The following is a 23,438-nucleotide window of genomic DNA, read 5'->3' on the forward strand; positions in this document are numbered from 1 at the left end:
TCATTTTAGCCAATGGAGTGTTATACAAATTCAAGGTATCCGCTACAAATAATGTAGGTTATGGAGAAGAGGCTGTCACAGAATTAGAAACACCCGTAACAGGTGAGTAGTGTTATTGAAAATGGTCAATTCCTACCTTCCTAAATCAATTCACTTTGGACTAAAGATAATAATCGTAACTGAAAGAAAACTTAGGGTTTTTTTTCTTCAGATGTAACATAATTGAACTTCCTTGTTTTTGAACTATTTTAGTTGTTTAGTTATGACTACAAGAAGCACTCAACAGAAATTTGAAAATTGCATGTCAATGTAAAAAGAGCAAAGATATTTCTAAAGATTCAGAACATTGTTGAAAGCACAGCATCTGATCCTGCATCTGAAATTTTTATTATCTGTTGGAGTACAAATGAATTGTACCAACTATTACTTAAAATTCCCCAAATTATTTCTGTTATGCAGCTCCAGATGGCAAACCATTGAATGTGACTGCACGCGCAACAGGTCCAACAGCAATCAAGCTTCAGTGGTCACCACCAGCTTTCTTGAATCGAGGTGGACCAATTGTCAAGTACACCATCCGTTTTTACCATGTAAATGTGAAGGGTCAAGATGGCAGTAGGGAAACTAACGATATTGTTGGTACAGAGTTTATACTTCAGGGGCTTCAGCCCAACACAGAGTATGCATTCCAAGTGCGTGCATTCACCACTGTTGGTGAAGGACCATGGAGTAATGAAGTTCAACACAGAACTCTGGCTGCTCGTACGTATGCTGTTTGTCATTCTCTATTTTCTAGTGTAACATATTATACAATCTGTATTTCCATGTGTACTGTCTGTCTGTCTGTCTGTCTGTCTGTCTGTCTGTCTGTCTGTCTGTCTGTCTGTCTGTGTCTGTCTGTCCGTCCGTCCATCCGTCCGTCTATCCGTCTGTCTGTCTGTCTTTGTCTGTCCGTCTATCCGTCTGTCTGTCTCTGTCTCTGTCTGTCTGTCTGTCTGTCTGTTTGTTTGTCTGTCTGTCTGTGTGCTGTTGTCTCCAGTTTGCTTATGTAAATCATTACACATTTTACATATAAAGCTGAAGATGCATTATGTAGCCTAATCCACTATCTAAAATAACTGAATTTTTATAAATCTCATGCTAATAAAAATTGCTTTACCTTCACAGCACCTGCAGATGCCCCTATGATAACAAATGTAATAAGTACAGAGGCAAATTCAATTGATGTTTCGTGGTCACATCCATCAGAAAACAGGGGTCGTATTTCTGGATTTACCATATACTATACAAAAGATGCAACAGCAACCATCAACAGTTGGGAAAAGAAATATGTTGGCACAATATTTGAAACAACACTGACAGAGTTAGACCCACAAACCCAATATACACTGAGAGTGGCAGCAAGAACAAATGAAGGCGAATCTCAACAGTCAGATGAAAGAAGTGTTACAACTGCAAAAATAAAGGGTAAGTCAGGTTACAGTTAATCAATCAGTCAGTCAGTCAGTCAGTCAGTCAGTCAGTCAGTCAATAAATCAGTCAGCCATCCATCCAATCAATCTGTCAGTCAGTCAGTCAATCAGTCTGCCAACCATCCATCCATCCAATCAATCAATCAATCAATCAATCAATCAATCAGTCAGTCAGTCAGTCAGTCAGTCAGTCAGTCAGTCAGTCAGTCAGTCAGTCAGTCAGTCAGTCAGTCAGTCAGTCAGTCAGTCAGTCAGTCAATATATGCATCAGTTATATCCTAACATTAATGTTTTTGTGTTTCTTTTATTGAGCAGTGGATGTACCCCAAAATCTACGTATAACTTTAAAGGCAAAGAGCTCGGTCACCCTGGCATGGGATGAACCAAACACAAACAAGAGAGTCACTGGTTACAAGGTACATAGTCATTTTATTAGCAATGTGTTCAATATATTGATTGCTAAGTTCATGCAGTCCAGCAGAAGTCTTTTAAAGTCTTGGACACAGTTTATTCATTCCCTTAAACTCCTTTAAAATGAATTATAGGGTGTTGCAATGCCCATGTCAGATTGGGATCAAAATTTGGGCAAGAAAAACAGGTGTGCAGCAGAGCCATAAAAAGGTGTCCAGCATAAAGGAATATTCTTATCTACTCTTCATAGTGGTATAACACTATAATGTGAGAACCTGGAATTGAAACCCTGGCCTACAAGGCCAGAGTAGGATTCAAAGTTGGATAACAAAGACAGTTGCCTGTTAGCGCTATAGAAAAAGTTATTATATAACCAGTAACACTGAAGTAAAGCACTTTCTCTAGGTGCTACTCTCGTTTATAGCATTCATATCAAGTGTAAAAGTATACATGATTTCTGATGCGTTTTTTATATATATACAGTAGCGAATAAAACTATGAATGAATGAATACTGTTCCAATTGGTTCATTTACAAGCCTAGCATGTGGCCTTTCTGATGTGGTTAATTAGCAAATGAAACAGTATACTTTTACACTTGATATGGATGCTATAAACAGCTGTGGTACAGACAGAAAACGCTTTACTTTGGTGTTATGGGTTGTATTATATTATAGAGCAAAAAAGGCATTGTGTAATTCTTATGGCACCTCAAGAACTGAGATTGAACCATATGTCTTTTACAACTGTTCTACGTAATATGTTTATTTTTTTGTTTTGATTATGCAAAACCTGGGATTCAAACATAAGGCCGTAAGGCCAGATTACAGTTAAAATGTACGTGTGGAAAAAAACAGTTATTCGGCAGAGATATAGGAAAAGATGGTCCAGAAAAAAAGGAAAGATGCATTTAAATCTTTATTATTCTATTGATTAGATGAAGTGAGCTGAATGTGATGACTTGGGATGGAAACATAGCTCTTTAAGTGTACTAAGCAATTTGTTTTGTTTCTATTTTGGCAACAGATATCCTATGATCCAAATCCAGCAGGAACTATCATACGTACAGAACCAGATCAGCGTACTCTTAGAGTAGGGGGATTAGGACCTAATACGCTATATGAATTCAGTGTTGTGACTGAGTTGGTTGGTGAATCGAAGGGTGCACCTCAAATGGAGAGTTCACCTGCTACTGTCAAAGATAGTACTCTAATGGCAGGTAAGTAGTTATGTCTAAATGCAGGTCAAGGGTCATTGACGACTTGAAAGTCCTGCCATTCTAGACTTTTCCAGGAAAGTCTTTGAAGAACCTTGAATTGAAGTCTTTGAGGCAGCACAAAGAAAAGGGGAGATTTGGAGATGATCATTAAACTTGAACAAATCATGCACTTGATATTATGCAAGTCTCTGTGTGAGTTGATAAGTTTCAACTTAAATTTATAAGTTATCACTTTCTTGACAGAAATTATCACTATAATGTTTGACTGGAGTGTATGTACTCTTCATCTAATTTTCATTGCTATGTTAAACTCATGTATGACTTCTGTCTCTTGTAGCACCCACTAACATACAACCACCTTCGATACAAACGAGTGAGACCACAGATACAACAATGGTTGTATCATTAGAACCAAGTTCCGATGAAGGAGGACCAATTGAGTAAGTTCTCCCCTCCACTGTCTGTGGTTTAAATCATATCATCCAAATAGAACAGAAATGGATATTGGGCTCCATTAGATTTAGTTAGTCGCGATAAAAGTTACCTTCTTGAAATCATATTTGAAGCAACCATGTTGCTTGTCCGAATCATTCACATGTCATTGGCTTGGCCACATAGCTTAATTTCATAATTTTAAAGTTGCCAGTCCCAGTAAGGTGTTAAATGTTCCATGTGTACCAAATAAATCCAAGAGTGATGTTAATGCTATCCTGTCCTTCCAACCACAGTGTCTCCTTCATGCCAGTCTTCCAAACTTTATTTCTGTAAAACAAACTGCATCACGACAGGTTTTCTAAAGTTATACCTTTTTCTTTGAAAAGAGCAATTTTCTTTATTCCACAGTTGACCATTTCAAAGCTGTCAATATTTTTGTACCAGTGTTTCTATAATGCAGGGATATAGAATTTATATCGGTGTGTTTGTTTCTGGATAACTTGTTCAATTAACTGAAATTTCATTTGTCTGTGTTTGTAGTTTTTACCTTGTATTTGTGGTTCCTGTCAACCTGGATGAGAATAACGATCCATTGCTCGACAAGACACCGCAAGAATACCTGGATTCTCTCTACACCGACGCTGTCAGTCGCCGAAAACGTGATGTTATTGAAATGCTACTTCGAGAGAGAAGAGAGGCTGAATATGCCCCAACTGCATATATTGCCATGAAGATCATGGCAGAAGATTTGATAGAAGGTTATTCCGTCACCATAGGAGATGGGAAAACAATCAATGGCTATCCCAACAGACCTTTAGTAAAGGACATACATTATGTTGTATTTATAGTTGCCATTGTTAGAGAAAATGGGAAGGTGAGTGACAGATGGCATATTCTTCAACATGTACATGACAACAAAAACTGATTAAATCTTCAACTCATTTCATACCTCAGCTGTGACTTTGTTTGCTGTTGACTTGACTCATTTAATTTCTTTTGTTCATAAATTACCTTACGCCATAGATATCTACTTTATACATTTTTTTAACATAACTATTAAAGTCTGGCACATTCAGTTTAACACTGAAATAACATCACAGGTTTATGTAGCCGAAGTGTAATAATCTCACCACTTACGGAAGCCAACAAACACATGCTCTGCCAATGTTTCAGAATATTCTAATAACAACAATCTCTTTTCTTGCAGGAAATGTCTACAATTTCACCAGTCAGTAAACCTGTTCAGGCTAAAGTTTCTGACGTCATTCAGTCTCCAAGTGCGACAGATAAGGATAATAACTGGCCAGTGATTGGTGCTATTATTGGTGCAGTTGCTTTCGCTGTTATTGGTGTTCTTATCCTTGTCTTTATCATTTATAGACGGTAAGAGATCACACATTCTAAATCATTATTCTCTAAGCAAGTGTTTTATTTTTGTGTGTGAAAGCAGTTCAGTGGATGTGGAAATCTAAACAACATGTTGGCTTCCTTGTTTTAATTCCATGTTGTGTTTCTACATTGCAAAGCACTTAGTATTTAGCATGTAGTTCATTCTTCGTATTACTTTAGATGACTCCTGTACAACAGTCTGAAGTACAGTGTTATACCCTCAAATCTTGGAATTTTATTTCATTGTTAAGTATTCCGTAGTGTTCAAGTGAAATGCAAGTATAATGCATTTCAGTAAAGTACTTGTGACTAAGGTAGAGATGGCTTATGTCACTAAGACTCGTAGATCATACACAGGTGTAGAATCACACTCATGGGTACAGATCTCATATGGGATCATCTCATAAAGACCATAGATCTTTGGCATTAACATAGATTGTACACATAGACATAGATCACAAACTTTGGCCTGCTCTTTGCACAGTTGCATATATCTCATACCCCAGCGTAGGCTCCATAGATAGTACACACAGACATAGATCTCTACTGTGACCTGCCATTCAGACAATTATACATATCTCATACCCAAGCATAGGCTTCCCTAGATCGTACACACAGACATAGATCTCCATTTATTCCCTGCCCTTTGACACATTTGCACATATGTACCTCATACCTAAGTGAAGTGTAGGCTTCCCCAAATCAGAATTATGATAGTTTTTGGCTTTGTATTTCACTAGTCAGTTAAACTAACATGGATCTATATGTATACTGTTACATCATGGTAGCTGCCATCATCAAGTTGCTACACCACATTGCAATACGTCCTCATCTTATAGAGTATATAGTAGAGAGACAACAGGGTCTGACAGGTAAAAATAGCTGCGTCCCAGCTTGATTTCCTCAACTTTTCACTACCAAATATAACCTTCATGCTTATGATCATTTTTAAACCAGTATTTTGGAATCAATTGACACATTCAAACATGCTGTATGATTCCAGTCAGAATAAATTCGAAAAAGTGAAAAAAAGTTGAGGAAAAACTGAAAATTTTGAACACTTTCTGCAATCAAGTGTTTGGTAGTGAAGACGTTAACCCTGTATGCCCATTCAACCACGTCAGATCTCAGGATTGTGAAAATGTTTACCCTGCATACTCCTATCACTAAGAGTGATGTGTAAGTTACACAACCCTATAGAGTGTTTGGTAAAAACAACTTGCTGTGGTAGACGTAGGTTAGTTGTAGCTAGGAGAAGGTTCCTTAGTAGGTCAACATTTCACTCTTATCAATGCATGCTATACACACTGACTATAGGTCGCTGACTTTTGGCTTTGCCAATCTTGTGTGATACAACAAAAATTGCTCTCACCAAAACAAGTGTGTGTTGTGTTTTTATATGTTTTGTTGAAAATGCTGCCCTGATGTGTCTGTTTGAAAATCTCTTATCTTGTTTATAACATGGCCATTGAAGTACACATTCCTGTAAAAGTTGTTGAAAATTCATACCAACAAAAACATTTCATACACCCAGTTTTGGAATTGTGCTGTGTGTGTGGGGGTGTGGGGGTGGGGGGTGGGGGTGGGTATATGTCAACTTTGTCCATCTGTAACCTCCATACTACAGTAGACATCACTTGCTGTATAATGAGAAATATAGTTGAAATACATGTAGAAGTGTTGTCACTTTCTTATGCCAAGTCATACTAATTTTATTGTGTAGGTCAAGGAGACATCCAATACAGAAGTCCAAGGAAGAAGCTAAACCCCACCCCTCTGATCCTGTAGAAATGAGGAGGATGAATTTCCAAACTCCTGGTAAGAAAAAGTAGTCATGAGTAATCATTGTTTTAGCCTTTAACCATGTCAATTTCAAACCTTCCTATAGTTAGCTATCAGTGTTACTGATGAAGTCCTAGGATTGTTTCACTGTTCAAACCTACCTGTACTAACCTATTCTGTTTCTTCATTTTGAAGCTATGATGTCCCATCCACCTATTCCTATAAGTGAGTTGGCAGAACATATTGAAAGATTGAAAGCAAACGACAATCTTAAATTTTCTCAGGAATATGAGGTAGGTACAGTTTGTGAGTGTGATATTCAGGCAAGAAGCTGGTTTCAAGTGTAATCTTGATTAAAATTTAGTGAATGTTTCAATCATGCATTTAAAATTATGAAATCTGAGACAAAATGTTGCTGGCTCTAAAAAAAACATTTTAACAACTACTTCATTTTCTTATCTGGCTCAAAATTTGTCGGGCAAGATGATAAAGTGTAGCAATGTTAGGAAAATTTTTGTTGAGCCTGACAATCACTGTTGGTGAGATTTTTATCGATCCAGACAATGCTACAATTCAGGTCTCATGATTTTAGTTGTATCTCCCTTATTGTGTTAACAGAAAAATAGAACAGCATGTCGGATCGTTTGATCAAAAGCCAAGATTTTGGCAATGTAAAAAATTACAATAACTAAGTATAATTTGAAGCAAGCAACCTGTGTGTACATATTTAGTCATACAGCCATCAGTAAATCTACCCTGGTAAATATGTACTCATATCAGAAAAGTGATTGTTATAATGCAGACAAGATGTCACATGACTAGGACTAGGAGTGTGAACAGTTGGTAGTAGTAGGCACACACAGCGGTATCAATCGATAGTAGGGCCCATGTATAGTTAATATCCCTCAATCATGTTAAAATTTGACAACAGCACATATAGGGAGGCATATCGTAAAGACTGAATTTGCCTGAACATTTGAATTACTGAGATTATAACACACAATCGGTGCAATTAATGAATAGCATTCAGCATTTGATATGTCTTTGGTCAGCAAGCCTCATCAGAATGGCAAATTTCATAGTTACGGATAACCACAAGGTGGCAGTATACTCATCAGAATGACAAATTCCATAGTTACAGCTGACCTCTAGGTGGATTGTAGATGCTACTCCTTCAGTTGAACTGCGTGTGCGTTGTTACAACCTTTGGTATTTATTTGATCCGCAAAGCTGATGAACATTTTTATTTTTAGATAAGATAGTTTGTTGACTCTAATTTGGTATGAAAAATTGTGTACAGTCATTAGGCATGTAAAGCAAATTCACATTTGAAGTAATATTTTTCCTTTACAGTCAATTGAACCTGGTCAGCAGTTTACTTGGGATCATTCCAACCTGGACTATAATAAGACAAAGAATCGCTATGCAAATGTCATCGCATATGACCATTCACGCGTCGTGATGCAGCCTGTCGATGGACAGACAGGTAGTGATTACATCAATTCCAATTACTGTGATGGATATCGCAAACAGAATGCATACATTGCAACACAGGGTCCATTACCAGAAACCATATCAGACTTCTGGCGTATGGTTTGGGAACAGCGTTCTACCACCATTGTTATGATGACAAAGCTTGAAGAGAGAAATCGTGTGAAATGTGACCAGTACTGGCCGTCACGTGGTATGGAAACGTATGGCTATATCCAGGTTACTTTAATGGATACCTCAGAGCTGGCAACCTATACTATCCGAACATTTGTGATTGCTAATGTAAGGGTAAGTTCATTACTACACAGACCCTTAATCTAACCATAACTATTTACTTTACTTTCATATAACAACCATTTGTTTGAAACATTACAATAACACTTGACAAAATTAAACACAACTGCAAAAAAGTGAAAAAGTCTGTGTTTAGTAACATTCCTTTTGTTCATTGAATTTCTGCAGAATCGTTCTGGTGAGAAGCGTGAAATCCGACAATTCCAATTCACCGCTTGGCCAGACCACGGTGTTCCAGAGCATCCAACCCCAGTCTTGGCGTTCCTCAGACGTGTTAAAGCATGTACTCCATCTGATGCTGGTCCTCTCATTACACACTGCAGGTAAGTTACACCATTGTCTTGCTGTATTTACCCCTATATTTGGTATACCTGTATAGTCACATGACATACAAGATCAAATAGTGTTCCCCGTTACCCAGTTTCATAAAATTCTCAAAAACAATCTACTGCATCCTTCACAAAGAAAAGAGATCAGTTGATCCAAAGTATAGTTCTAATACACACACATTATAAATACAAGTATCTGAAATGAAAGATTTATAGTATTTGTATACCTCCATTCTTTCATCAGTGCTGGAGTTGGTAGAACTGGAGCGTTTATTGTAATAGACTCAATGCTAGAGCGTATCAAACATGAGAAAACGGTGGATATCTATGGACACGTGACATGTCTGAGAGCTCAAAGAAATTACATGGTACAAACAGAGGATCAATATATCTTTATCCATGATGCTCTTCTGGAGGCTGTACAGAGTGGAAATACCGAAGTCCCAGCTAGGAATCTCTATGCACACATTCAGAAACTTACACAGCCTGAGCCAGGAGAAACTGTCACAGGAATGGAACTTGAATTCAAAGTGAGTATGCTGAACATGATGATTGGTTTATTACCTACACTTGATACCAATCATATCACTATGTTAATAGAAAGCCCTATTAAGAGGTCCAATTTCTACTATCAAGGGTAACTTCCAGTGTGCCCTGTTAGCCAATTTGATGTGCCACTGACGCACACAATGTCTAGTGACACACAAAAAATTTGTTCTCCTAACCCTTACTATCTGGTAACTCACAGGAAACCCTCATTTTGACTTATAACAGCAATATTTGCCTATTATTAGAGGGCACACTGGTAACTACTATCACCTATTCTGGTTGAAATCTTATTGACGTTACAGATGTGCTTCTGTATATACAGTCAAAGCCTTTTTTTTTTAAAGTTGAGACTGCTCACAAGAAACCAATGTTGATTAATCAAGACACAATGAGAATGAGAATTATGAATGAGAAACTTGGTATAATAATTTGAATGATGTAAGAAAGCAAACTCTGTTATCTGTCAGTGGATGTTGTATTTGAGAGAGATTATATCCAATGCTTACTTTGCTCAACTTTACCTACAGCGTCTTGCCAATACTAAAGCCCAGCCTTCAAGATTCGTGAGTGCAAATCTTCCGGCTAATAAATTCAAGAACCGACTTGTCAACATTATGCCGTACGAGTCCACAAGAGTGTCTTTACAACCAATAAGGGGAGTTGATGGGTCAGATTACATCAATGCCAGCTTCATAGATGTAAGTACAATTTGGAACTGATCAGTGATTTGTTAAAATACTGCAACCTTGGCATTATGTTAAATGAACACTATACAGTTGAAAGTTTGAAAAATTTGTGTAAACATATATGCAGTGTGATGTTGATTTTGTGTTGAGGGGTTTTTGCAAAGAAGGAAAATGAATGAAGAACTGCGTATGTAAGAAAGTGTTTGTTGACAATCACATTTCTTTTGCTGTGAGAAATAACAACTGAAAACATGTCATACTGATGAGTTGGTCACATTAATTACATGTCAAATTTATTAAATTATTTTATATGGCCAAGAAGAATGTTCAGGATGCTGTACTCCCATTGAGGTAAACTGGGGGAAATCTGTTCTTGCTGCCACGGTCCACCACACCAAATCAACACCAGTGAACAGTCAGTTAAAGTTGGCAGTAGGACAAGCCATATTGTTGCAGTTCCCTGACCCATTCCTAGACTTCAACATATTCATGTCTCAATTGTTGTTAAATTTCAGGGATACCGTATGAGGAATGCCTACATTGCAACCCAAGGTCCTCTGGCGGAAACAACAGAAGATTTCTGGAGAATGCTGTGGGAACACAATTCTACCATTATTGTTATGCTAACAAAACTCCGAGAAATGGGAAGGGTGAGTACATAGGAATTGGATGTGAATTTAGATGGAATGAGAAAACTATGATATAATAGGGCACTGTATACATACTTGTCTAGTTCTAGTGATGTATACAAGAAGGAATACCACCTCTTCAGAATTTTGTGACATCATATCCCATATGCAGTAGCTTAGCTTTCAATAGACAATTTTATGTGCAGTACATTATAACCTCAGACACAGTAGAATCCCCCTCTCATTGTTGTTATTTACTCTAAACCATTGACAGGAGAAATGCCATCAGTATTGGCCAGCTGAGAGGTCTGCACGGTACCAGTACTTTGTGGTGGATCCAATGTCAGAATACAACATGCCACAGTATATACTTCGAGAATTCAAAGTCACCGATGCAAGGGTAAGGACATTTTTATGGAGTAGTTCTCATGCTTTTTTGTACATGTATAATACTGCTGATTATAGAAGACAAGTGAAAAAAATACTAACCTCTCATTTACATATATACACCTCAAGTAGGACAGTTTTTGGATACTTTTGGGAGACATTTGATAGGTGTTCTAAGTCGTGACAGTTTTTAGGAAGATTCTGTGTTTTACATAGATTAGAATATCTTGGATGGAGGAGTTTTCCATGATAGATATTGATATTGATGATTAGAAAGATGTTCAATACTTGTAAATTGTTCTTGATATTGCAGTCATTTGTGTATGGATATATGTGATAATTGTACTATTAGTAGAATAACTAGTATCGCTGGTATGGCAAGGATAAGTCTGTTCTTTTTTTGAAAATCACCTTTGAACTAATAGCCAGTGTTCAGCATTTTTACCATAGACTTAGATATTTCTCAACTGATTGTCTTTGTTTGTCTGTTAGTAATAAGATTGCATTGTATTTGCCTACAGGATGGACAATCAAGAACCATTCGCCAGTTCCAATTTACAGACTGGCCAGAACAAGGAGTACCCAAGTCTGGAGAGGGCTTCATTGATTTTATTGGACAAGTACACAAAACAAAGGAGCAGTTTGGTCAGGATGGACCAATCTCAGTGCACTGCAGGTTAGTTACAGCCTATACACTTCATGACAGCAAAGTAATAAATGGAATACCTACCCCATTACTGTATTTTACACTCATTATCAAGCGTTCCCATCTGAAGGTACAGTTTAATCTCATTATTCAGATGAACTTGCTTTTCTATTTTTGTTTGTGTAAACAAGAGTCGAGTAGTGGTAATTTCTTCTTTTCACAACAGGAGTCTCCATATTCTGAAAAAAAAGACAATGCACCCCCTCCCCCCTCCCACTTTATTAGCATTAGTAGTTATGTCATCAAAACCTTGAAAGTAGAATATTATCTATATCAAGACTTCTTAGTTTGCAGTCAGTCTCACTCAGTTTATCAAATAATGTTGTCAGTGTTTGTTAAATTTCTAGGTCTTGTGAAATATAATGTATTTTAAATGCAGTCACCCTGAGAGTAACAATATCCTAATTGTTGTTATTTTTGTTGTTGTACAGTGCCGGTGTTGGCAGAACTGGTGTCTTTATCACCCTTAGCATTGTCTTGGAACGAATGAGATATGAAGGTGTAGTGGACATGTATCAAACCGTGAAGACACTCAGAACACAGAGGCCTGCAATGGTTCAAACAGAGGTGAGTGTTGTATATTTATGGCTGGTTATGTGGACATACTTTTATGAAGTGAATTTCCCATCAGTTGTCATTGTTACATATTCACATCACTAAATATGAATTAAAAATAGCCTTAGCTTAATAAGTAGGAAACAAGATTTAGTGATTGTTGTTTGAGGTAAGTGAGGATATTTATACCTTTATTTGCACTCTCCACAATATTGTTTACTACCTTTTGTGTTTGCATACCTGCATTCAATTATTCTTATTTTTGTTTTTCTTATTTCTTTTAGGACCAGTATCAGTTCTGCTACAGGGCTGCCTTGGAATACCTGGGCTCATTTGACCATTACGCAAACTAATAATTACAACACATATGTCTGCAGTCACCAGTCACAACAAATACTATGAGAAGTGATTGCAAATATTATGTACGGGAAGAAACATTGAATTTGTGACATTGTGATGTATTATGACACAAAGAAGGCAAGCACCTCTAGTGAATGAGACTATAGAATGGAAAGAATTACCTTTCCCTGATTTCCTAAGTGTATATTAGAAGACTTCTCGGCAAGCAGTTTGTTTTTTTAGAGGAACACACAATACGTCATGCCAAGTATGGAATAGGAAAGAAATGACGAGTGAGAACAATTTTGTCAACACCTTACTAGGAATTCATGCAGTTAAACTAGCAAGCACTCCTAACAAAGTTTGGAACCAAGCATCAACCTTGAAGTAATGGAAATTTCTATATAAATATATATATACCCTGTAAGGGACACTACCAAGAATGTGTGATGGAGATAGTTGTTGTTGAACTTCTTTCAACACAGTATGTATAAATGGTTGTAACACGTAGTGGTTAAAAAATAAAACATAAATGTACCAGTAAGTAGTAAAATCCAAACAATTACTAATGGTTTCCTTCCAGTCACATTTTATCTTACAAGAAATGTTTTAGTTACAACATATAGAAGGCATTGCAAAAGAAAAAAGGTTGATGTCTTTGCAAGTGTTTTTTAATGTAATTATGTTTACATACTAGTTTTTTCTGGTATTTTAAAACAGGAAACATATATTGACGTTTTCTGTCTATTTTGTGCACATTTGTGCATAAATTGAATGCAAATTGGTTGCTCTTTGCTCAGTCGTATTTTGTATTATAGCATACATTGAATTGAAAGGAAAATGTGGTCTTTATAAGAGCCCTAAATAAGATTTGAAATATTTTTGTATAACATGTCACCGAAAAAATGAAGAAACCCAATTAATTTTAATATTATTGTTATTATTATGATAATTATTATTGTTATTGAAAATTGAATTTTTTGAAATTGCATTAGTCGGAATTTAAGTACCATACTTGACATGTTAAGAATAACGTTAATGTCTATTGTAATGGTGGTAGTGTATCTCTTGCTTTTTACATACCTCACTTTGTTGTTTTTTAAGTTCTGTTTATTGTATGCCGAGGAGGGCAAATTTAGTCAAAGGGGTAGGGAGTGTGGTCAACTTCAATACGTGTGATGTATGTTTCACTGCCATTGACTGTACGCTCATTATCAATTTTGTATGTAGTAACTTGTTCAGTGGATTCATCTCAACTCAAAAGTCTTTAACTTTGTACTTCGTATCAACTTTTCAAAACACTAACGTGTTGTCAACTTTGCAAAATGCTGTGCAGCACAAACTTCTAATATTTGCAGAACACTGTGCAGCACTTACTTACTTACAAGTCAACTTTGTCGTATGCCTAGCAGCACTAGGAACTGTGTATGCGATTCATTCATGTTATGCATGGTAATAGGAGAGATGTGTTACAAAGTTGTATTAGTCCATGTCCAATTACACTATCTACTTTGCACAGTTGTGTAGAAATTTGTTTCCAGGTACAATATCTAGACATGTTTTAAGAATTTCTTGACTGAAGTCATCCAGAATTTGTGATATTTCTAAAACTTGGCACAAACTGTCCAGTGTTGTTGTATGAATGGCCAGTATCAACATTAGGATTAGAATGTCCAAATCCTGTTAAATATAGACTCTAGGTAAAGTACAAGTATGACACATCATACTTTTGTAACACATTCTTCTGTAGACTTTGCACTGTACACATTGACAGGTTCAAGTTCATTGTCACACTTTGCAAGCCGTTTATCAACAGATCATAAATAAAGAAGAAATCACGTCATCAAACCAGGTGAAAAATTGATGAAAAATTGACCTTGGCAATCCTAATGGCTGTTACAAACAAAACCTTTCTACTGTCTTGTAACTGATATCTACCATTTTGAGAAAGGGAACACAGTTTTATCCTAGTAAGATTCTTGCATTTCATGCTATCTTTGTCAAAAGAGATCTTATCTACTATTAATACAAGAGATAATTATATACCTGTAGTCCAAGATACATGGGGGTGAAAGTGTTTGAAATCGTACAGAAGATGTTTAGACAGGGCATAGTAATAACTACTGGCTACAACAATTAAGACTTATTTACAGTCGTTTTTTTTTTTGTAAGTATGAGTTATTTAGTTATCCTAGAATACCATGCCAGTATAGTCGCACGTAATTAAAAATTTTGTGAGACTCACATGGAGATACTGCTAACTGTCTTGGAGTCACTAGCTTAAGTTAGGCTTTCTGTTGGCGTAGCGCGTAGGTAGTACTAGGCTGGCTTCTTCCCTGCAATGCTTGTTAGGTCCATGCAAGGGGGAATATTCAGCAGCAGTTACAAACAGGGATTGTCCGTGTCTCCTGATTATGGAATCTGGCTATATAGAATCTGAGATTTTCACAAAAGATTGACAGTTACTGGTGTAACCATAGACCCTGCATGCAAGGGGCTACAGCAAGATCATGTATCTATAATGATACATTCAGATTTGACTTGGTTTTTTCAAATCAGTGGATTAGAGATGGCCCTCACACTAACCAAAGCACCGAAAAATAATGACCCCCACAGATACTGGTATTTGTGATGACTAGCTTAGCCTTTGCAATCACCTGCACCATATATATACTAGTATATATATGATTACTAATAATTAAAGCAATTAATAAAAACTGAAAACCAAGTGACTCCAACAGTAAAGTGTATCGATTGTCCGTGCCGATTAAATTTTACAATCAGTATTTGTTGCCCTACACTTATGTTACTATTTGGGGTGTTTTGATAGGGTTGTCATGGAAACCATAATGTTTTTCAAAGTTATCCAAGTAATGGTGAAGTTGTAAATAGGGCTTTTTTTTTTTATCAATGTTCAACTGAGCTTAAAATGTAGGAAAAAGTTGATTGCCTGGTCTTTCAATATCAGTGTATGATTTTAAAGCAAAATATGTGTTTTTATTTTATGTACCCACCTGTTCCGTAAATGTATAATATATGTTAATACTCGCTGTCTGCAAACAAATTGGGTTAAATTTTTAACTTTAAGGGGTCATATAGAAATTATACTGCTACTTAAACTAATCCTAAAAATAATGTTTTATTTTGTATCTAATCACAGCAATAAGTTGTGATCAGATTTCAAGGTGTCTTGAAAAATGACACCATTATTTTTATTTTTTCATCAATACTACCCTTTTGATTTTATGTCCAATCTCATGCACATTATTCCAATGTAGAATTCATCTGTTAAAAAAGATGTGTTTTTTAACTTAGTTGAGTTCACGTACACAGAATGTACATATTAAAAAACAAAACAGTTCAGGGTTCATCATGATCAAACACAGACAGAGAGGCTGTGTTCTAGATGTAGTTATGTTTTCATCCAGACTGTAATATAGCCGTAGCTAGGTAGTGTTAAAAGCAATTAGTCCTTCAAAGTTTTGCAGACCATTTTTCTTCCACGGGTGATGTTTTTATGTTCTCTTCCACCTATTGTCATGTTTGTGGATACTCTGACAAGCAAATAAAGTATGATTAATGAATAATATTATAAAGATGTGATCTGTCAACATTTATATATGTGTATGTGTACATACACATGTACATAGACACGTACACGTGTATAGGTATATGTGTGTGTCTATGTATGTATGGATGGATGGATGGATGGATGTGTGTGTATGTATGTATGTATGTGTATGTACATGTGTATGTATGTATGTATGTATGTATGCATGTATGTATGTATGTATGTATGTATGTGTGTATGTGTGTGTAAGTATGTATGTATGTATGCATGTATGTATGTAAGTATGTATGTATGTGTGTGTGTGTGTGTGTGTAAGTATGTATGCATGTATGTGTGTGATTCCTTAACGTAATAAAAATATTCCTCAGCCAATGTAATTGTCACTGAATATAAAGCTTTCAAGAAATGCCACTATATATTTGAAGATATTAAATGTTGAGAGATGTTGGAGATATCCCCCCCCCCCCGAAACGCGTAGAAAAAGCCCCGCATTTTGTTTGTGATGTGAAAAAGCTCATGCACGACGTGATTCACCTTTCGCCCATATGGTAGCTACTTTCTAGCACCCTCTAGTGCGTTTGGAAAGTGTGAATCTTTCGTTTAAATGAGATCCTCACAGGATTTTGACTATCACCGTTGGTGGCGGTTGTCGGCACGGGAATAAGTACCACATACCACAGAGAGAAGCAATCGAACGATTGATGAATTGATTGATTTTTGTGGTGAAATAAACCTGAGTTTTCTGTTATTGTTTCTTTCCTTTCCCTGGTTAGTCTTCTCTTCCGGCTGAATTCGTTGACTAATTATCCATTCCTCTCCTTATATCTAATTGAAAACATCTTTAATCTTATAATTACCACGGTATCAGTGAACTCAGTCTGGCACTTTATCTTGTGTTTTAACTTCTGATATAACATTCACACAGAAATATAAAACAGTAACGTAGCAACCAGTAGTTACCAGTACTCCACAGCTGGCTGAGTGTAATATTCATACCATACTCGCTGTTGGAGATGGTGGCGTTATGCGCTTTGATTATGGTAGCCATGTTTGGCATGCAGCTATAACTGACTTTGACATTGTTTCTGTTGAATATTTTGTGTAACTTAGAGTCTGCTGGGAAATGTTTTGTGATTAGGTTGAGGAATCGTTTGCCTACATTGGTGGCTACGTTTTTGCTGTATGGTGGGTTAAACCAGATGGTGTTTCTATTTCGGTTTTTCTTGTTTTTCTGCGTCGGGGTGCTGGTGTACGTGATGTTCTCTTTGTGGCCGCTGGTTTTTAGTGCATTTTGGTACAGTGGGGCTGCCTGGTTGAAGATGTGTTCGTCGGATGATATGTCGGAAATTCTACGGCCGATGGCTGACGATATGTTCTTGATGATGCTGGGTGGGTGGTTAGACTGCGTGTGTATGTACATGGGGTTGTCGTTGGGTTTCCTGTAAGGGTAATATTTACCGTTGTTGAGGTTGAGCGTTATGACTAGAAAGTTGACGGTTTTCAGATTGGTGAGTATGGTTATTTTTAACCCCCATGTGTATGTATATATATATATATATATATATATATATATATATATATATATATATATATATATATATATATATATATATATATATATATATATATATATATATATATATATATATATATATATATATATATAATAATAATATAACTTGGTTCAACCCACCTTACAGTAAACACGTTTCAACAAACATCGGTAGAAAATTTCTCAACCTCATCGACAAGCATTTCCCTATATCCAGTGTACTGCATAAAATCTTCAACCGTAATAATACCAAAGTGAGCTATAGTTGCATGGACAACATGGGTAAATTAATCAGCGGTCATAATAAAGCCATACTTTCAAAAGCTAAGCAAACACAACAAAATACCTGTAACTGCAGAAAACCAAAGGAGTGCCCTCTCGCAGGAAAATGCCTCATAAAAAGCGTTGTTTACAAAGCAACAGTCACCACTAATCAAGATCACAAATCATACATAGGCGTTAGTGACACAGAATTCAAAAGCAGGTTTAACAACCACAAGTCTTCATTTAAACTTGATCACAAGAAGAAAGACACTGCACTCAGTAAATACATTTGGCACCTAAAAGACAGCAACATTAATTACGACGTACACTGGTCAGTTCTCAAGCAGGCTTCCTCATACTCTAACGTTACCAAACGATGTCAACTATGCCTCTGGGAAAAATATTTTATTATAACTGCCGACAAATCAACGAACTTGAACAGCAGAACTGAATTAATCAGTAAATGCCGGCACGCTAACAAGTTCTTACTTAATAATACGTAACCTTTGTTGTCAATCTTTTTGTGTACACACAGCCATCAGTGAACACACACAAGTTATGTACATAATGCAGGATGTATAGCTAACGAATACTATTAAACCACACTATTACACCTGACGATCCTTCGGGTGAAACGGTCCGTAGTGTAATTCCACTATGTAATATCAGACTCGTCTTCTTTCATTTTTATGTATGATAGCTCTCCAAGGTGATCGAGCACTCTACTTGGCGAAAGAAGAATGAAATTATATGTATATATATATATATATATATATATATATATATATATATATATATATATATATATATATATATATATATATATATATATATATATATATATATATATATATATATATATATATATATATATATATATATATATATATATATATATATACATACACAATTCTGTTAAGATATTAAGATGATTATTAAAAATGTACCAGCATTTGTTTTTGATTATGTTTACAACTGAATCTATAGATGTATATTATGAATGTCTGGTATTTGTGTACATTATGTAAACATTATCAGAAATTTGTCAGAAATAGGAAAAAAAAATACCGCGTCACCGCATCACTTTGGAATTTTGCCTAGGATGACAAACCTTTTTAAGGGTTTAATATATGGAACCATATCATTTTTGTCTTATTAAAGTTTGTTTTTATAAACAAGTTTTTGGAGTCTAAATATATCTTTTGCTTTTCTGAAAATCTCTATGTCGTAACGCATAGCTTCGTTTACCACCGGGTCAGCAGACAATTCTGCAATTAGTTTTTCTGCAACTTTCTCTTTAGTCAAGAGTGGCCCTTGCCCCTCCATTTTGTATTGCCGTTTGTTCTTGATTTCCCCTGCACACTGACTGTGAAACGGCAATTGGTATACTCGTTCAAACAGAGCCAAACTTGTGTCATATTCATCTGTGATGCCTATAACTGCAAACCACCACTGTAACCGATCAAGTACAAAATCCAACACGATGTCTTTTTGTTTTTCGGTCATTAGATGGTTTAAGATGAGTTCATTTCTCCACCAAGGGGGGATTTCATCCGTCGGAGGATCTTCTGGTGTTCGCAGTATGTTCACGAGAGGCAGGAATTTGTTTGTGAAGAACAATGGGTTTGCCAGCAATTGTCGGAAGAAAAAACTCCCTTGGTGTATAGCCCATTCTCTTATTGACAGTTTACTTGCATTCCTGACGTCACATTGCTGTGCATATATTAATCTGCACATGTTATGTGACGATATAACCCGTTCGTATGGATCCCTCAAGATAGTGAAGTATGAACATGGCTTATTGCTGAAATCACACATTCCAAATGTCGAATCGCCCATGTAAGATCTCGCGAGATCCTGATGTACTCCTTGGCTTAACATGAGAGTGTAGAAGTCATCAGCATTGGGGTTTGCGACCATTGCAGGTGGCGGATTGTTTGTAAGTGTCATTAATTTTTCCAGGCAACGTTTTGTGGTGCTTCCTCCAGACTTTTGGTTGTGCACAAATACAATAGTACTATTTTGGTACAGTTCATCTGGCGGCCATTTTACTAATTTTTTCTGGTCGTGTTTCCTTGTGTAGAAGTTTGGTAGAAAGTTTCTCTTCAACAGCCATTTAAACTTCAAATTTTCAATGATTTGCTCTTTTGGATTCGAATGTCTGAAAAAAGAAAAACAAGAAAAAAGTTAAAAAAAAAAAAATATTTGTAACCCCGACACAAATTACACTATTTTAGCAGAGTCTAGGGCACACATACTTGATTGCAGTTTCTATTCACATAGTAGGTATGGGCATCTAAAGTTCTAGATCTCTAACATTCCAAAGAGACATAATATAACTATATCTGCAATAGTAATGATATTATACCAATGTTACCGACACTACCATTTTTGTGTTACATGCCAAACTGATTTTCACCCCCTCGATGTTTTCCTATATACCGGTATATCCATGCTTCAAAACTTGCTTTATTAATGTGTAAAAGTCACCATACACGGTGGTCGTAAACTCTTTCAACCCTATTTGACGCATCACTATCATACTAATACAGACGAAACCAATAACGACAGCCCTAACACCGATAAACGGTAATGAAATAACTTGTGCTCATCTCTCAAATCTCACTGGATGTGAATTTTAGAAGTAGACGCGCGCAGAGCAAAATCGTTCTCAATCCATTACATGGAGCTATACATTGCCGTAAAATGGTTCAATCTAGATTATTAAAACCAACACACTTTGAGTGCACCAACATAACATTCAAAAAATGAACATTTTTTTGGACCTATTTTAGATGGCAGAACAGGTATTGTGTCATACCACGAGGGCGAACTTCTCTTATATAGATAGCTATTAAGCGTAGTGGAAGCTAAATAAAGTTTCTTAGTTGTGTTGAAATCTAGACGATAATGATGCAATCGTCACAGTGGCAATGAAACATTAAATATATAGCCGAGTGTTAACGTTATCCTTGTGCTCAACTGCAAACTAAAGAGTGTCGATTGTCAATGTATTTGGTTTCACTTCATACTTGACTATTTGTATTACATGTTATTCAAATGTTGGTTGATAATCTCTCCTCCCGATGGTTCTCATTGTCCTTCAGAAACGACAACTGTGAGCACACCATCATCATCCTTCATAATCCGGGGCATGATAACTGCTACACGTTTGTCTATTTACAGACTGCCTATTTGCCATGAAATAATATTATTTTACTATCATAATGAATGAATGAATTTTTATTTGCATACAAATTTTAAACGGAGCATCAAATCATATGTCCAATTCACTTTGGACAAGTATATACTTTTCAAAATAGTAGAAGCTAGAAAACAGTTACATAAAAACATTATTTTTTATCTTATGCATATACATGCCTGCTAACGCCGGACCATTGCTAAGGCAGTGAATGTGAAGCAAGTTTCAATTTGGCGTTTCTTGGCAGTTATGTGAAATGTATGTGGTGTGAAATCATGGAATGGCTCTTCAAAACCCAAAAGTTTACTAAAATGTCTCCATTTCCTGGAATGGCGTTCCTCTTGAAGACATTTCTTTATCACACTTCATGTCAGCACTTTGAGATATGTCGATCTATGAAATGAAATGAAAACATCTAGACCCTTTAACATTTATTCATCTTTCCATACAGAATTTGGTTGCCATGGCAAACTCTTCTATTTTGTATAAAACTGTTACAGTAACTGTAAAATGACAAAATTACACCAGATTACAGAATTGATACATACACCAGAAACGCCCCAAGCTGTTCACATTAATAGCTTGAATTCTAAACTCGATCAAACTCATGAAATATTAACACTTCCATTGAAAGAATATTACCCGTGGATATAGCGGTGTCAAAGTTTACCTCTGTATCAGTGTCTCCCATGGCAAGCCGATGTTTTCCGTTGACGGAGAGCCACCAAACAGGACAAAGAAAAAAACTAATAATGAAATTAGAACAATGACTCGCACAGTCTTCTTCCGTCGTTGAATCGATTGCGTAGCCATATCAAACTGACACACATTCAACTTTATGACATCACAACATATCTGTCCGGGTACAGACCATTCCCATCCTTAAACGGGTGAGATGGGTTGCTTCTATTGCGTGCAATTGTTGAGGGGAAGGAGATGTAGCAAATAACCCCCCCTCCACGATTGACAAATTATAAATGTACAAAAACGTTTTTGTTAGGTATGAGATGTTTCCTAGGCTCCCCCTGCCATAGAAACACGTGTTGTCAACCGTTATATGTTGACCAACCTTTTATTTGATGCACCTCACCAGAGACAAACCCCCTTCAAAAGATTTACGCGACTGTTCAAATCCGACTAATCGAGGATTATTTGTCACTATCAATCATCCACTGCAATATTTGCATATTAGCAAATGTATAAATAGATAGATAGACATATCTACATGTATGTATGTATGTATGTATGTATGTATGTATGTATGTATGTATGTATGTATGTATGTATGTATGTATGTGTGTATGTATGTATGTGTGTATGTATGTATGTGTGTGTATGTATGTATGTATGTATGTATGTATGTATGTATGTATGTATGTATGTGTGTGTATGTATGTGTGTGTGTATGTATGTATGTGTGTATGTATGTATGTATGTATGTATGTATGTATGTATGTATGTATGTGTGTGTGTGTGTATATATATGTATGTATGTATGTATGTATGTATGTATGTATGTATGTATGTATGTATGTATGTATGTATGTATGTATGTAGGTGTGTGTATGTATGTATGTATGTATGTATGTATGTATGTATGTATGTATGTATGTATGTATGTATGTATGTATGTATGTATGTATGTATGTATGTATGCGTGCATTTACCAGTATACGTGTCATATACTAAATACCACATTTTATGGTATTGTTCAATAAAACACCAATTTACTGATATCAAAGTTGGACGATTGGTCACCTAACATCTGTGACCATACTGCATTCACAATGTTTTCTATGGAAACCTCTGTAATCCGATTAACTTATTGCAACACATTAAATAAATATGCATATTTTTTTACGTAACTAGGCCTACATTTGATCAATTTTTCTTCCAATTTAACATTCATTGCAAGCCTTAAAAGTGTTCCCCATTAATGAAACGTATTCTGGTATGGTAATTTTATGATAAAGTTTGCACACTCGTTGTTTGCAGAAGAAATACGGTTGACTCATTACACGGGTGTTCCACTGACAGACAGACAGACAGACAGACATACATACATACAGACAGACAGACAGACATACATACAGACAGACAGACAGACAGACAGACAGACAGACAGACAGACATAGACATACATTCATGTTTACACATAATATCACGTGACTCATTATT

The 23,438-nt window shown here is 36.1% G+C and overlaps 1 protein-coding gene across 1 annotated transcript in view; it reads left to right on the plus strand.

The window, feature by feature from the left end:
* The window catches only part of LOC144436528 (receptor-type tyrosine-protein phosphatase delta-like), a 73,303-nt gene extending 57,057 nt beyond the window's left edge, over window positions 1-16,246 (plus strand). The window contains exons 14-32 of the mRNA XM_078125338.1: window positions 10-102; window positions 460-762; window positions 1,168-1,467; window positions 1,788-1,888; window positions 2,908-3,100; window positions 3,438-3,540; window positions 4,076-4,409; window positions 4,743-4,918; window positions 6,648-6,742; window positions 6,902-6,999; window positions 8,060-8,479; window positions 8,660-8,814; window positions 9,065-9,350; window positions 9,897-10,067; window positions 10,571-10,705; window positions 10,959-11,084; window positions 11,593-11,747; window positions 12,209-12,344; window positions 12,617-16,246. Of these exons, the coding sequence (XP_077981464.1) occupies window positions 10-102; window positions 460-762; window positions 1,168-1,467; window positions 1,788-1,888; window positions 2,908-3,100; window positions 3,438-3,540; window positions 4,076-4,409; window positions 4,743-4,918; window positions 6,648-6,742; window positions 6,902-6,999; window positions 8,060-8,479; window positions 8,660-8,814; window positions 9,065-9,350; window positions 9,897-10,067; window positions 10,571-10,705; window positions 10,959-11,084; window positions 11,593-11,747; window positions 12,209-12,344; window positions 12,617-12,685 (3,449 nt within the window). The 3' untranslated portion in view covers window positions 12,686-16,246. The remainder of the gene's footprint in view (window positions 1-9; window positions 103-459; window positions 763-1,167; window positions 1,468-1,787; window positions 1,889-2,907; window positions 3,101-3,437; window positions 3,541-4,075; window positions 4,410-4,742; window positions 4,919-6,647; window positions 6,743-6,901; window positions 7,000-8,059; window positions 8,480-8,659; window positions 8,815-9,064; window positions 9,351-9,896; window positions 10,068-10,570; window positions 10,706-10,958; window positions 11,085-11,592; window positions 11,748-12,208; window positions 12,345-12,616) is intronic.
* Window positions 16,247-23,438: the final 7,192 nt, after the last annotated feature.

The sequence above is a fragment of the Glandiceps talaboti genome, chromosome 6 (genome assembly GCF_964340395.1).
Source record: "Glandiceps talaboti chromosome 6, keGlaTala1.1, whole genome shotgun sequence".
Lineage (NCBI taxonomy): Eukaryota > Metazoa > Hemichordata > Enteropneusta > Spengelidae > Glandiceps > Glandiceps talaboti.